Source organism: Lytechinus pictus, chromosome 8 (genome assembly GCF_037042905.1).
Source record: "Lytechinus pictus isolate F3 Inbred chromosome 8, Lp3.0, whole genome shotgun sequence".
NCBI classification, from domain to species: Eukaryota; Metazoa; Echinodermata; class Echinoidea; order Temnopleuroida; family Toxopneustidae; genus Lytechinus; species Lytechinus pictus.
Window position 1 is genome coordinate 36,156,650 of NC_087252.1, and position 14,339 is coordinate 36,170,988.

A 14,339-nucleotide genomic window follows, 5' to 3' on the forward strand; every position below is an offset into this window, starting at 1 on the left:
TTAACAATGTTCTTGTGGGATAAATCTAGGCTTAATGGTATTTATAACAAAGCTATAGTTTGAGAAAGTCAATACTTATATGTGTCCTGCTGATATAATAAGTAGCAGTACCTGTCTCGGTTAAAGAAATTATGTCATAAATACCTACTTGATAGATTTAAGACCAGTTGTTAATTGCACCTGGGTGTGACATGTTTGGAGTGTGAATGTGTGTGTGTGTGTGTTTGTCTGTGTGAGTGTGTGTATGGGTGCGTGTGGGTAATGTGTGTGTGTATTTGAGTTTTGTCAGACGTGTATTCATCAGATATGATTAGTTAGGTCTGGGACCGACCTTTAACTTCACCATCCGAAAGACGTGACCAGGACTCGAACCTCGAACCTCTGCATCAATGTGTAACTTCCCCGCAGCTTGGATTACAGGCGCACGCCACAACGCCCGGTGTGGGTAATGTTCCTGTTGTGATCTTTAAATAACTTGTAATTTTTTTTCTCATAGTTATTCCATGTTTTAGTAAAATGTCATATGCAGGGCCTCCTGATTACGCGCTGTGCTGCTTTGGGGTCCCAAACCTGTCATTTTCAGTTCTTTATTCTGTAACCATTTATTTTGTTTGTACTTTGCTCTCCTTTTTGACTGGTTTGAATAAATTCAATTCAATTCAATTTATAGTAGTATCGACATGATCGAGTCAGGAATTGATTTGTTTTGCAATCGGGTCTGAGTACACACCAGCGTGGTCTGCTACGTAAACTAAATGGGAAATATGACCAAAACTAATCATTATATTTTATGCAAAGTAGAACACTTTCCCCTATTCGGATTTTTTGGGGACTTTTTTTTGGTGGTCTTCTATGGACCTTAAAGAATTGTTCGGAATAAATTATGTTGCAATATGTTCCAAGGGAAAACTTAAAATGACTGGACTATCAAATCGGTGTCCCGGTCAACACCAAAGTATGGGAGCCTCCTCTTTCTCCCTTCCCCTCTCCTTTTCCCTTTTTTTTTTCTATTTTCCCCCTCCCATTCTTCCTCCCTCTTTTCTCTGCCTTCCCCCTCTTCCTCTCTCTCAATTGTTTTTTTTTTTTCATTTCTTCCTCTTCCTCTTTTCCCCCCTCCCTCTTCAGTTGATTGGCAATGCGACAAAGATGCGTGATGTCACTTGTGAACAACTCTGCCCATTACTTTAGTATATATTTCATTTAATCTGCCTCTTTTATTTGATCTATCAGTAGATCATGTGTTCTTTCTATAGGAGGGCATGTAATACAGATTTTTAAAGAATACATCATGGATAAAGTGTTTGTTTCACCATAAGAAAAAGCAAAAAGATACATTTTGGGGGTATTTTATAGTCCATCAAGGGGAAAGTTGTTCACATGATACATCACACATCCTTGTCGCATTGCCAATTGGAGGATCTTCATGGCATTAGTATTATTAATGATTGCAATATTCAAATGCTCATAACTTTCTCATTATTTGTCCGATTTTTCTCAAACTTTTTTTGTTCTTATTCTTTGATTATTTTTGTTTTCACACAAGCTATCTTGTTCCAAAGGTTTCATTTCCCTTTGAAGAATAGTTCAAAACATGTCAGCTCATTACATTATCACTGCGCCAGACATGCTGTAAAAAATGCACTGCGGGGAAATAAATTTAGGACAGAATCGTAAAATATATAGCTTTAATTTCAGGAATCAGAGTATGAAACCGAATGAGACCGCAGGTCCCTATATGCTAGTGAGCAAATAGTTCAGATACATCCAGATCCTTTAGTGGTTCAGCCCTCCTCCGTGCAAAATCTCGTAAATCCTGAGATTTTCTTTATCTCAGAATTTGCCTACTTAATCTTCAAGTCAAATCAAATATATTTACACAATAGAACAGAGCAAATGTTTCTCTTTCAATATGAGTCTTTAGTTTGTATAACATTATATATAGACAATTTGTAGCATGTATGGATAGAGTAAATATTCCTTTGTCACTCGGTAAAATTGTTTCAGTGTTGTTGTTATGGTTGAGTGCACAGCAGCCATTGTTTGAAAACGTGTCAAAACCCATTTGCGCCAAGTCAGGCGAAACAGAGACAAGATCATTCACACAAACAATGAGCGTAAAGTTTGTGTGTATGTTTATCAATCAAGACAAATAAACAAAAGAACCAGTAAATCAATAAATTATCTTCACTGAAAAGTTCTTTTTTTTTCATTTTGGCCACAACTCGGACAAAGCTTCCCGCCGTTTATAATCACCTGACTTGGCGCAAATGGGTTTTGACACTTAAAAAAAAGGATGTTGTGCCCTTAACCATAACAACAACATTAAAACAAATTTTACCAAGTGACAAAGGAATATCTACTTTATCCATAAATGCTAGAAATTCTCTCTGAATCCCACATTCTCTTTAAAAAAAAACTTTATTTAAAAGTTTAACATTTTTTCTGACTCGCATTGTATTTAAAAGAATCATTCCCTCCTCTTTTCTTACCATGATTGCTGACAATTTATATAAAAATTCAAACAGATTCGTAGAAAGAGAATAAAATGAAAATCACATCACATTAAACAAGGTATCAGTTGTGGCGTGGCTAGCTGAATTCTCTAAATCCTGTAAATAATCTAGCATTTTGTTGTTGTAGTTGTTTTTCAGTAACCATGCCGCTTGAAAGACAAATAGTTACACTTTTTTATACATCAAACGTAGGCTGGGACAGCAGTTTCGTGAGGGTTGTTATCATGTTAGTCCCTGAAGAGCTGATCTAGTTGGTGACAGTTAGACGACATTTGCTCCTTCGACTATTTGGTCTGTGCTTGATTCCATAGGCCTATATGCTGCAGCGTGATGTTTGTGTTGGAATAGGTTTATGATAGAGTCGGGTAGATATGATCAAAAGTATTGTATGACCGTCAAGCTTGGTATGTATGCGATTTTTTATGGAAGTTGTATGGGGTGTCTCCTTCAAGAATCTAACGGGTGCTTCCTCGGCACCCTTGGGCATTTTTTTTATTGACGTCTTAGGCCAAGCCCCCTTTTCACATGAATATCAAATATGACTTTCATATTTTACGGTATAAACATATCATGTTTTGTATCAAATTATAGCTAAATGAAAAATAAAATGCACATAAAGAGATTGCATTTACATTTGCAATGCAGTTTGACCTTAATGACCTTAAATGACTTTTAACTGACGCATGCGTGATTTAAATCCCCAGTGATCCATTTATTTGCATTTAATTTTTCTTTAGCTCTTATTTAATACTAAACATGTTATGTTTATTCCGTAAAAAAGTGGAAGTCATATGTAAGTGAAAAAAAGTGGGGGTGGCTTATGACGTCAATAAAAAAAAATGCCCAAGGGTGCCGAGGAAGCATCCGTCGGACTCTTGAATTAAACACCCTATACTGCAACTTTCAGCCCCCACAAACGAAAAAATGCATAAATATGTTGGGGTTCTACCGGGGAACTGATCGGGTTTATGCGTCTTTATATGTATATGCTAAGCGTGCACATTCTGCCTCGTTAAGAGCGGCCTCTAAAGCTATCCGCAAACCACCTGTGTTCCTTTTCCATTGGTTCAATATGTCTAAGGTTGCTTCCTTTATGTCGTTCAGATGTTTCCGTTTGATGTTTTCATACTCGGCATACGAGAAGCCTAGTGCACTGGCGAACGGAGAATAAAAGTCACTTAACAGATTCCTGGCGATGTACATGATCTGACTTTCGGTCACATATAGGCTAGGGCCTTCCCTGAAAAAAAAATCAAAAAAATGAGAACGTAAAACTAAACACTTTAAATACAAATAAAAACTAATCCGGTCCCTAATTGCACTCCTCTCAAAGTGATACGAGGGACTAGTCATTTCGGAGTGACCGATTTTAATATTTTAAGAGTGGATTATAGCTTCTTCTGGAGTGAACAAATACCCTTTTTACACAGGATTTTCTTAACCCCGGACTATCGCTAACCCCGTACTATCCTTAACCCCGTACTATTTTTTTTTCCTTTTCACACATGCCAAATTGTTATCGCTAACCCCGGATAAGGAATGCTTGCTTTTCACACACGAAACTCGCTAACCCCGGACTAGTGGTTTTTGTCGATCATTCGTAGTACAAGTCTTCACTCGTACCTTTTTACACACGCTAAAATTTCCTTAACCCCGTACTATATAGTACGGGGTTAAGCTTAGCCCACTTTCGTTTTACACTAGCGATCTTAACCCCGTACTATCGCTCTTAGCACCGCAATTGCTGGGATAACCCTGCTTTTTTGCAGGGCCAAATAATCCCGTACTAAAGGTGGGGTTAGCCCACTTTGCAAAAATGCTGTGTAAAAAGAAAGTGGGCTAAGCTTAACCCCGTACTATAGGTGGGGCTAAATTGCCATTTAGCCCCACCTATAGTACGGGGTTAAGGAAATTTTAGCCTGTGTAAAAAGGGTAAGTGAGTATTTTTGACATTTTCTTACTCTGAAATGAGTGGAATTAGGGACTAGATTAGCTCTTCTGCATATAGAGTGTATAATAATTAAGTACATCGTAGCAGACTAATATTGAAGAAAGAAGCTGGTTAAGATAAACGTAAACATATAGAATGTTGTTTTAAAATTGACATGGTTAAAAAATAGCAATGGTTTAAGGATAACATGGCTGGGTTAGAGACAAAATATTCCTAAGCCAACTGATCGAATTTTCGTTTATTTTTGTTCAACCCTAAAGGTTGTTTAAAACATGTTTGAAAATGCGCAGACTTTAATTCGCAGACCAAAATGGAATTGGGTATTACTGGTCATCGGAGAAGCGCCTCTAATGGGTCGAGAAATGAACGTGATAATCATAAGGTTAATCATATCATCTCCGTTATCATTCGCGATGTCGTTCCCATTAGCAAAATCGTCCTCATCATTTGAACAGTGTTTATCTTTTATCATTGTCCCCGCGTCTCCCTTTCGAGCTTCCTTCTGACATTCCCGTTCTTCTTTGCTCCCTTCTTTTACCTATGCATTAAGCGTCTTCTATTCATTTTATCGATGTCTTTTTATAAGGAAGCATTCTTTCAGGAACAAATACGAAGTACTTCAAGAGCTTCAGAAATATTCAGGACTTCTAACTCTTCTGAAATGCAACTTACTGTGTTTGTCCCGGTGGGGCAGACTGGGAATTCCGCGGTGCCCAGAGGCCAGCTGAAATTAATAATGAAAATATGAGGAAATAGATAGTCAAAAGTATAGGTGGTGTTGGGTTGTCAATTCTTCACAGATTTGACTCTATACCTTTCATTGCGGACGTTACAAACAATTGATTTGTGACGTCATGTGCGAACAGCATCCCTGCATGTAGTAAAAATGGTAAAGATCTACGAAATGTTAATAAAACAGAAAGCTTTTAATAGTACCTTTAATCTATCTACAGACAATATACTTCACACCCTCCCCTAAACATGCTAAAAGAATAAAATGTTTAGTACTCATGAACCATGACAAAATATCTTTTTTGCGTTTTATATTACATACCATAATGGGGCAGCTGCTAGTTGTTGACGTCACACGTCATAAACTTCAAATTGTTAAATACTTTGACACCAATCTTTGATGGATATTTTCTAAAACCCTTACCAATATTTTTTTTTTCGTTTTCTTATATTTCACTAAATATTTTCAACAAGGACCTCGCAGCTGCTTATTGACATTTGGTTGTCATTTCAATATATTTCCTTTTTTTTATTCACCATGCATCGCAAAGCAAATCTGAATCTCCCTGAGTGACATTCCATGAAAAGTTGAAAATATCATTCACTTACCTTGGGGTAAATGATCATCCGCCGTCGCCTGCAAGTTTGCCTTTATTAGAGCCGCCCTTAGCTCTCCAAACTGCTGCGTTCTGCTTACTTTAAGATTCCAATCCCGGAGCATCTGAAGTGTACCCCTGCTCGTAACGTTACCGAACCGGAAGTTGGATTTGATGTAGTTTTCAATGGGGCCTTTACGGAAACCAAGGGCTTTTCCTAACCTTTCAATATGGTCTTCGTTGGTTATGTCTTCTGCGATCAGTTTGAGGACTTCGTCAAAGTCTGGTTCTGGGTGTGACGCCATTCTACGGTATATGACATAAAAACAACGGGATTTTAAATTCAACGATTTTGATAAAAACAGATAAACTAGAACATGTAAACAACTTTAATTCAACGTCTCACAAATCTTTCTTTAAAAAAGCAATATCTTGATCATTAACACAACTTAATTAACATAAAGAGGGCTGATGTTATTCTCTGATAAATATTTCATCATGATTTATCAATTAGGGGGGTTACGGAGGTCAATTCGCCTCATATATTAATCAGGACAAATCAAACTGTATACTACATTATCAAACGCATATAATACCCCTGATTAAGAGTATGCAATGATATCAACAACGTTCGATTATCTGTATGTATATTGTGGCAACCGCGGACTCGCAATTGTTAAGAAGCAGAGAGCAAAGTCCACTTCCGTATATACACATGGAGCTATTATTTCTGTTAATAGCTCTATGATATACATGTAGCCATGTTTTGTGTAGCACCTATCATTGGGAGGTCTGCTGTCGTCAAATACATACACATCACTTTTATCAAACCCACAATACTCAACTATTTATATTATCCCTCTACCTGTTCAATGAATTTAATACGACAGTATCATGTACAGAGACAACTTTAAACTCCTCCCTGCAAAATGCATGATACAGCTGTACAGATGTAGGGTAGAATGTTGTTGGAAATAATACACACGAGTGTATAATATGCGTATGGATTAAGTATTAATACATAAATCGGTGGCAAAGGTACTCACCTAACTTCGTCCTAACCTGCAACGAATTAGCACATATAGCACTATCTTTTTTGTAATGAGAGTTGGAGATTCACTATATGACCCGGATATATAACGGCGTATTCTCTCTATACATGCTCTACTTGTATTTGTATTTTTGAAATGCCGATATCATATCGGGCTCTGAATTGTGAAGCTGTATCGTCTGCGTTGAGTAACCGCTAGTCTACAGAGAGTGAATTTATATGTCAGGTACGTAACTGCTTCTATTATCAATAATACTTGGTGTTAGGGTAATCACATTGCATGTTATTACGCGTTATGCCAGATCGAAAATATACACCGAGAACGTAAAGAAGGGCTGGTGTCGGCAATCCGTGAGTCATGTAGCCATTGAAATAGATGTCAGCCTAATTGATTGCAAGCTTGGGTAAAGTTGAAATGATTTTATTTTGTGCCACATTTTTTATTCCACTTGTTAAATATCTATCTGGGTCAGCAATATTTCAGTGGAAATTTTACCCACGGTCCTTTCTGTTCTCTCTCCCTCCCTTGACCCCACTCTCCCTATATGCCCTTACCTGCTATTGTTCAATTTTGTCAATTGATACACATTACACTGTTAATGACATACAGTATGTGACGAAAGACACACATTTTTAATTGTTTCGTCTACTCCCTTTAATGTTGCAGCGTAGTAATCTGATTGAGAAAACATAACACGTAATGGACGGGATTTCAGACAAGAAACTCCTGAACATTGGTAATTCGATAGGGAACAACGACAAGCTCTTGGCTCTGGCACTTGAACTTGGCTTCACACATGCAGAATATAAGAATTATAAAGGTAGTGTACTTTATAACACTCAGTGGTTCAGAATGGGAAACAAACGCTATTCTAAGAGTAATTAAGGAACAATTATTTCACGAATCGATATTGAACTGAGAATGCTGCACGAATCCATGACGATGAGTGCAATATTGGCCCTTACCTTTGATACCTCTGGTGTTTAAAGAAATTAAATCATCCAATATAATTACTATAATCTACACCCACCCGACCCCCCCCCCGAAAAAATAGAAACAATCACGTCACCTACCACGATTGCCCATATAAATGCGACTTACATGTGGCTTAATAAATTATGCGTTTTCGTTTAAACAACAGAACAATCTTTAATATATACATATATAAACCTCTCAAATTTTTTTTGGAAATCTGTGTTTGGCCATTAATTTCTCCCTACTCCCAATTTTAAACAAGGCAAATTTTACATTATTCGAATGATAATTGAATTCTCTTTAAAATGATACCATGCTTGTTATGATCATGTCATCAAAAAAAGAGCAGGATTCAAATGTGTTGGATGAGGTCTGAATTGAAAAGCTGCAAAATGAGCAAAAAGGGTTTGGAAATCTGAGTTTGACCATTCCTTTCTCCCAACTCCCAATTTTACACAATGCATATTTGATATCATTCAAAATATCATTTAATTCTCTTTAAGATGATACCATGCTTGTTATGATCATGCCATCACGAAAAGAGCAGGATTCAAAAGTGTTGGATGAGGTCTGAATTTAAAAGCTGCAAAACGAGCAGAAATAGTCATTAAGGGTCAATACAGAACATGGTTCTTTCGTCTGTGTTAGTAGCTCTAGATGAAAATCCATTCAAACCAAGCCCCTGTTTCTGTAGTGATGGTTCTATGAGATAAGATGGTTTGTGTCTTTGTTTGAAATACCCATGCATGTTTTTTTTTTTTTTTTGGCTTGTGCAGAGGTGTGTTTGATTCCATGTTAATGTTGATGTTAAGGTGCATGAAAACAAAAGAAATTACGGAAAAACTCACTCATCACTACTGAAAAAAAGAACAGTGACTTTCAATATTGCGTCATTTTGCAACTTTTGAATTTTGACCTTGCCCCGCATTTCAAGGCACTGCACCTCCATGTGAATGATAATCATATTATATAGGGTATCATTTTAAAGAAAATTAAATGATCCATTCATTGGTATTAATTACACATTTATATTTACTAAAACCGATGAGGAATTATCGGTCAAAGTAAAAACAAAACCGCTGAGAAACTTACTCATCACCACGGAAAAAAGAACAGTGACCTTCAATATTGTGCCATTTTGCAGCTTTTGAATTTTGACCTTGCCCCACATTTCAAGGCACTGCACCTCCATGTGAACCATAATCAAATCATGTAGGGTATCATCTTAAAGAAAATTAAATGCTTTATTGATTGATATTAATTACACATTGATATTTACTAAAACCGAAGAGGGATTATCGATAAAAGTCAGATTACCAAACATTTTTGAGGATTTTATATATATAATTTTGTGAAAGAAATGGATGAAGAGATTAATGGTACCATTGTTCTCTTCATCCATTTCTTTCACAAAAATCATTTAAATAAAAGAGTTGCCAAAGCTGTTTTACATGTAAAATTTCACACCCACACACACACACACACACACATATATATATATACATGTATGTATATATATATATATATATATATATATATATATATATATATATATATATATATACATGTATATATTATACAAATATATCAGACTTTGAGAAAGGAAATGGTTGATTTGGAGAAACTACCTTTTATCACTTAACCGACTTCTGACCAATCATTTATCAAGATTGTTAGTATGCGGAATGTAAGTAATTATTTTTAGTATGCAGCAAAATTAACATTAGTATCTTAAGTACAATTGTATAACAAATAGCATTGCATTATACCGGTTCTATAATTCTCGTTTCATCCCCTTCTCTGAAATAGTGAAATACTATCCCTATCTTTATTAATACCATTTAAACTTATACATGTATAATCCAGATTACTAGTGCCGTCATCATCATCCTCATCATTACCATCATTGCCGATTTCATCTTTACCATGGCTGAATGGTCGAATGGTACAACTTAATGTTTTTTTCATTTCCATGTGTTTTAAGCGACCAATCAGGGAACGGGTGACGTCACCTCGGCGGGCACTATCTCGATGCTGTTTTGCTGGCGGGAGAAGATGAAGAGGGAAGAGCAAGTAAGGGTTCTGTCATGCGCACTTGAGAAGGTTGGCTTGGTGGAAGTAGCGGAGGAACATCTGAAGGAGAGAGGTATGCGACTTACACCAGGGGGTGTTTTACAAAGAGTAAAGTATGACTTTGAGTCGCACTTGAATATCCAGGTGCATTGTGAATGTAAGGCATCACTGCATTGGTAAAATCATGGACCTATTACAATAAGTCCATGGTCAAATGAAGCTTCAAGGACGCGCGCAGCTCTGTATTAATCCATGAGATTGCGCGTCAAATTATCATGTGCGTGTCAGCATTAAGCATGACTTTAAATCATACTAAACTTTTTTTGTGAAACACCCCCAGGTGGGTGTCTCATGAAGCTGTCCGTAAGTTACGACGACTTAACGAACGACCGGTGATCATTTCTTGTGTTAAATGATATACACCAAATGTTCAATGATGTTGACTTGGCTCCTAAGAAAGGGTCAGCAGTCGTTCGTTAAGTCGCTCGTAAAATATGGAGAGCTTTGTGAAGCACCTATTCGTAGTGTCGATAGGTGTACATAGGAGACCACACAAGTCAATCATCCGGTATTAATTTTTTTCGCTGCCAGTTCACCAATTTGGGTGTTATGTTCACACTCATATGCCCGTATTCACAACCAAAGTTTAAATCAAACCCGGGTTTAAAGTTTTGGTTTAACTATGGAGAGCCAATTTAGGCACAAAGCCCTAATAGTACACATCCAATTTATTAACTAATTTCCCTCTCAAATTGTCTATAATTGTTTGTGAATTAAATCTAAGGCATTTTCCTTCATTATGAAAGCAAAAGGAAACAAAATAGTAAACATAAAAAATATATAAACATATTTTTTGGGGGCACCTCATAATGTTAGAACAGAGTTTGACCGCGATCTAAGTTAAACCCGACTTCAGAATAGGATGCAATTCTAACACACCAGGGTGTGGTCTTCACGGGATACTAACTGGTGTCAGTTTTAACACCCTACTTTGTAGGTGATGAAGCCGAAACAATTTTGATGAAAACATGTAGAAAGTGAAATATCTTAGGGCAATGGGAATAAGCATAGGCTTCAACTGTGAAGGGGCGCAAAAAGGAAAATAAATTGAGGAAAAAGGTGGGGATAACTTATAAAGTGAATGTACAAAGTTTGACCTGCTAATATACACCAACAAGCGCCAACATAATCCTGTCTTGTAATTAGGGAAGTGGGCACTTCTTACAGGAAGGGGTGCAATCTAAATGGTGTGTTCGAGAGGAGAAAAGCAGGCGAAAAACAGAACGGTGAAAGCATGAAAGTAAATCTGACCAGAAAAAAAGAAGGAAGAGGTAGGTGGTTTTCAAAACGTGAGATCACTATTAAAGATTGTATAGATTTGAAATGACCAATTTGGCAAATTTGAGTGAATTGTGACATAAGGTAATGGAAATTTTCCCTTAATTATCAAATATTCACTACATTCATATCGATATACATTACCCTGGGAAATTAACAATGTTGGTTTGCAGTATGAAGATGGAGTTTGAAGATAGTAAAACAAATCCAATTTAATAATTTGCTCTTTTTATACAATGGATTATTTTCAACAGCGACATTTAATCAATGTTTTTATCTTGCAGCTGAAGTGCAACCACTGGCACGCAACGATATTAAGGACCGTGCGATACATGTTAAAAGGTATATGCAGATGATCCAATATTTAGATATTTATTCTCGTTTATACACCATACATGTACACCATACAAAAAATATCCCAAAATTTTCAGGAAATTTTGTTATGGGTCTGTCAGAATCATAATCATAGGAGTTACATCACCTGATATTATGACTTAAAATCATTGACAAGATATCTGAACAGGGTTTCTATGACGAAGATGGTGAAACATCCCTGGACACCATTGTTTGAAACAATTTACTCAAATACAAAGCGGTTTACTTTCCACTGAGTATTAAATATGGAACTTATTAATTCATGTGTTATGAACTGGATAAATTAGCCCCAAAATATGCAGTTTCTCTGCAATCATGGACTCTGGGAAAACGACATTATGTTTGCCATTGTCAACTCCGAAACTTAGGACAAAATTTATGTACCGGTTCACCATTTTTTTTTTCGGCAAAGACCTCTCAGCTGTTCTTTGACAGTTGACGGGCATTTTCAATATATACTCGGAAATATTTTGGATACAAATGCGTTAACTTCTAAATCAAAACATTTACTTTCATCTTTGGCCACAGAAACTGCGGGATAAGAATCAACGAGAACGTTTCCGAGGTGCAGCTTCTTCAGATCTCTCGCGAATTCCCAAATGAAATATTCGGCTCCTTCTGCTTGAGTTTGGGCGTCGGTTCAAACCAGTCCAGCAACATCCTATCAAAACATTGCAAGGATTATCACAAAGCAATGATGGAAATTCTAATGATGTGGAAGAATAGGACTTGCGGCCCATGTGAGGAGCTAGAGAGTGCCTTGGAGTCATCGGGAGCAGCAGATCTGATAGGCAGCATACTTTATAAACCCAAATGATAATATTTCTTGGATTCTCGGTCGACATTGTAAGTTGGTGCATCAGGCGAAGGGAAGACTTTTGACGCTTGAAATCGGGAACTAACTCGATTATGTTATAAGGCGTGGGTAATTGTATTCTTTTTATAAGGGGGCTATTTGTCCGAAAAAATGGACAAGCTCGAAAATAAATAAAGAATATCTATATCAAAGATCATGTGTCACACAACTACTTAACATCACTAATGACTATATAGCTTTCTTCCCCTGAAAGTATCGCTCACTCCTAAATTTTTGCCCGCCACAAACAGAATCGCTCCTGTGCCACATTAATTTCAAGGTGCAACCTTAAGAGGGTTTTGCATGGACTATGCTAATTGTTTCTGACTTTTTGGAGAGACTTTTGGCTATTGGTGATAGTGGTATATTTCTCTTCTAGGCAGATATTGCAAAGCCCACTCTTTCTTAGGTTAGTATTGGACAACTTTTTTTATTCACTATGTTAAATCAAATTTGGTGGTTGCTTCCTTCAGTTTCCATATATACTTGGAAAGTTGAGTTTCATTTTTTTTCAGGTTTTATTGATTTGTTGTAGTTCCTGTATCTGAAATAATATCAAAGTCAGAAATATTATGGAAATGCCGTCATGGACGCCGATCAAGACCCCTCAGAAAACCAACCAGGTGTGACGACCCATTGCAGCACGCAGAACAATCAATTCGTTAATCATCATTCTGCCTGAAGACCGCCGAGAGCGTGAAACCGACGGTAGAAGACCGAGCTGACCAAAAGGTTTATTGTAAAAAAATATGTACATATTGGCGAAGGTTTGAGAAATCCATCAAAGAATAGAAGTAATTGGAATTTTGATTATTTGATATGTGACGTCATATGCGAGCAGCTTTTCTAAATATCGTGTGTTAAAAACAAAATCAGTGAAATGCAATTTTCTTAGAATATTGAAAATGTTTTTTTTTTACTGTACCTTTAGTATATCAATAAATAAATCATTTCACACTCGTCTTCTGAAAGGAAAATAAAAATAAGTCATCACGAACCTTTAGAAAAGTGAAATATGCGCATTTTACAGTACATAACATATGGGGCAGCTGCTCGTTTATGACGTCACAAATCCAAAACTGCAAATTCTAATTAATTTCTTAATCTCAAATATATATCCAAGGAAATTGATTTCTATTATTATTGATGTCATTCAATCATTAAGCCAAAAAATATATTTACTGTTCGGTACTTGATATGTTTTTTTCCTACTTTGTATTGATATTGTAAACTGACCCATTCAGCCCTGCTGCTGGTCAGTTTATGTGCATATACCAACAAATGAATAAAAAATAATAATACATCATATATGCTTATGTACAACCTCTGTGAAACAGACCCAAATCAAAGAACGATTAAAGAAAATATTTAAAACATTAAACATGAATTTGACTTTATAAAACTTGTTTGTATATCCCTTTATGGTGTATCGAGTAGCAGTAAATAAATAACTAAAATAGGCACTTCACGTGACAACTATCTATAGAGTAAATATCAGAAAAATATAAACAAAAGAGCACACAAAAATGTTCCCAAATTTATGTCATGCATGTGAATATACTAGCGTGCATATATCTGTATGTAGATGTTCTTGTGTATAAGTTCATTCATTTCTATCACACTGACTACACACGGCAAGGAAATGATTTGCCACAGCCTTCATATTAGTACAGTGAATACCCCACGATTTGTCTTAGCATACATACGGGAATATTTAATTTGTTCGAACATACATGTACATAATTAAAATATGGAAATCAATCTTAGTTTCATAAATATTACATGGCTTGTCCTAACATTTATATAAAAATATATCATCAATCTTACTTTGAGAAATAGAATATTACTTGTATTACAGTGCGTCCCCCCAAAAAACTA

General features: G+C 36.3%; 2 protein-coding genes across 4 annotated transcripts; one reads left to right on the forward strand and one right to left on the reverse strand.

Moving 5' to 3' along the window:
• Positions 1–1,671: 1,671 nt before the first annotated feature.
• On the reverse strand, positions 1,672–7,218 carry LOC129266632 (uncharacterized). The gene is made up of 4 exons (XM_054904471.2): positions 6,839–7,218; positions 5,806–6,098; positions 5,137–5,188; positions 1,672–3,753 (listed from the first exon to the last, which is right to left on the reverse strand). The coding sequence occupies exons 2-4, from the start codon at positions 6,095–6,097 to the stop codon at positions 3,480–3,482; spliced, it is 618 nt and encodes a 205-aa protein (XP_054760446.2). The 5' UTR covers position 6,098; positions 6,839–7,218; the 3' UTR covers positions 1,672–3,479.
• Positions 6,539–13,848, forward strand: LOC135155168 (uncharacterized). 3 transcript variants are annotated; one of them, XM_064103996.1, is made up of 5 exons: positions 6,539–7,069; positions 7,511–7,664; positions 9,804–9,965; positions 11,515–11,572; positions 12,134–13,848. In XM_064103996.1, the coding sequence occupies exons 2-5, from the start codon at positions 7,544–7,546 to the stop codon at positions 12,420–12,422; spliced, it is 630 nt and encodes a 209-aa protein (XP_063960066.1). In that variant the 5' UTR covers positions 6,539–7,069; positions 7,511–7,543; the 3' UTR covers positions 12,423–13,848. The 3 variants fall into 3 exon arrangements, with proteins under 3 accessions (XP_063960066.1, XP_063960068.1, XP_063960067.1); XM_064103997.1 differs by lacking the exon at positions 6,539–7,069 and adding an exon at positions 7,143–7,247; XM_064103998.1 differs by lacking the exon at positions 7,511–7,664 and having other exon boundaries at positions 6,572–7,069.
• The last annotated feature ends 491 nt before the right edge of the window (positions 13,849–14,339 follow it).

What these genes read in the sequence shown, in the direction of transcription:
- LOC129266632 (XM_054904471.2), bottom strand. Translation starts at nt 6,097, where the DNA reads ATGGCGTCACACCCAGAACCAGACTTTGACGAAGTCCTCAAACTGATC. An exon ending in GGATGATCATTTACCCCAAG is followed by an intron (nt 5,189 to 5,805) that starts GTAAGTGAATGA and finishes TATTAATTTCAG; the next exon opens with CTGGCCTCTGGGCACCGCGG. An exon ending in GCCCCACCGGGACAAACACA is followed by an intron (nt 3,754 to 5,136) that starts GTAAGTTGCATT and finishes TTTTTTTTTCAG; the next exon opens with GGAAGGCCCTAGCCTATATG.
- LOC135155168 (XM_064103996.1), top strand. Translation starts at nt 7,544, where the DNA reads ATGGACGGGATTTCAGACAAGAAACTCCTGAACATTGGTAATTCGATA. An exon ending in GGAACATCTGAAGGAGAGAG is followed by an intron (nt 9,966 to 11,514) that starts GTATGCGACTTA and finishes TTTATCTTGCAG; the next exon opens with CTGAAGTGCAACCACTGGCA. An exon ending in CGTGCGATACATGTTAAAAG is followed by an intron (nt 11,573 to 12,133) that starts GTATATGCAGAT and finishes CTTTGGCCACAG; the next exon opens with AAACTGCGGGATAAGAATCA.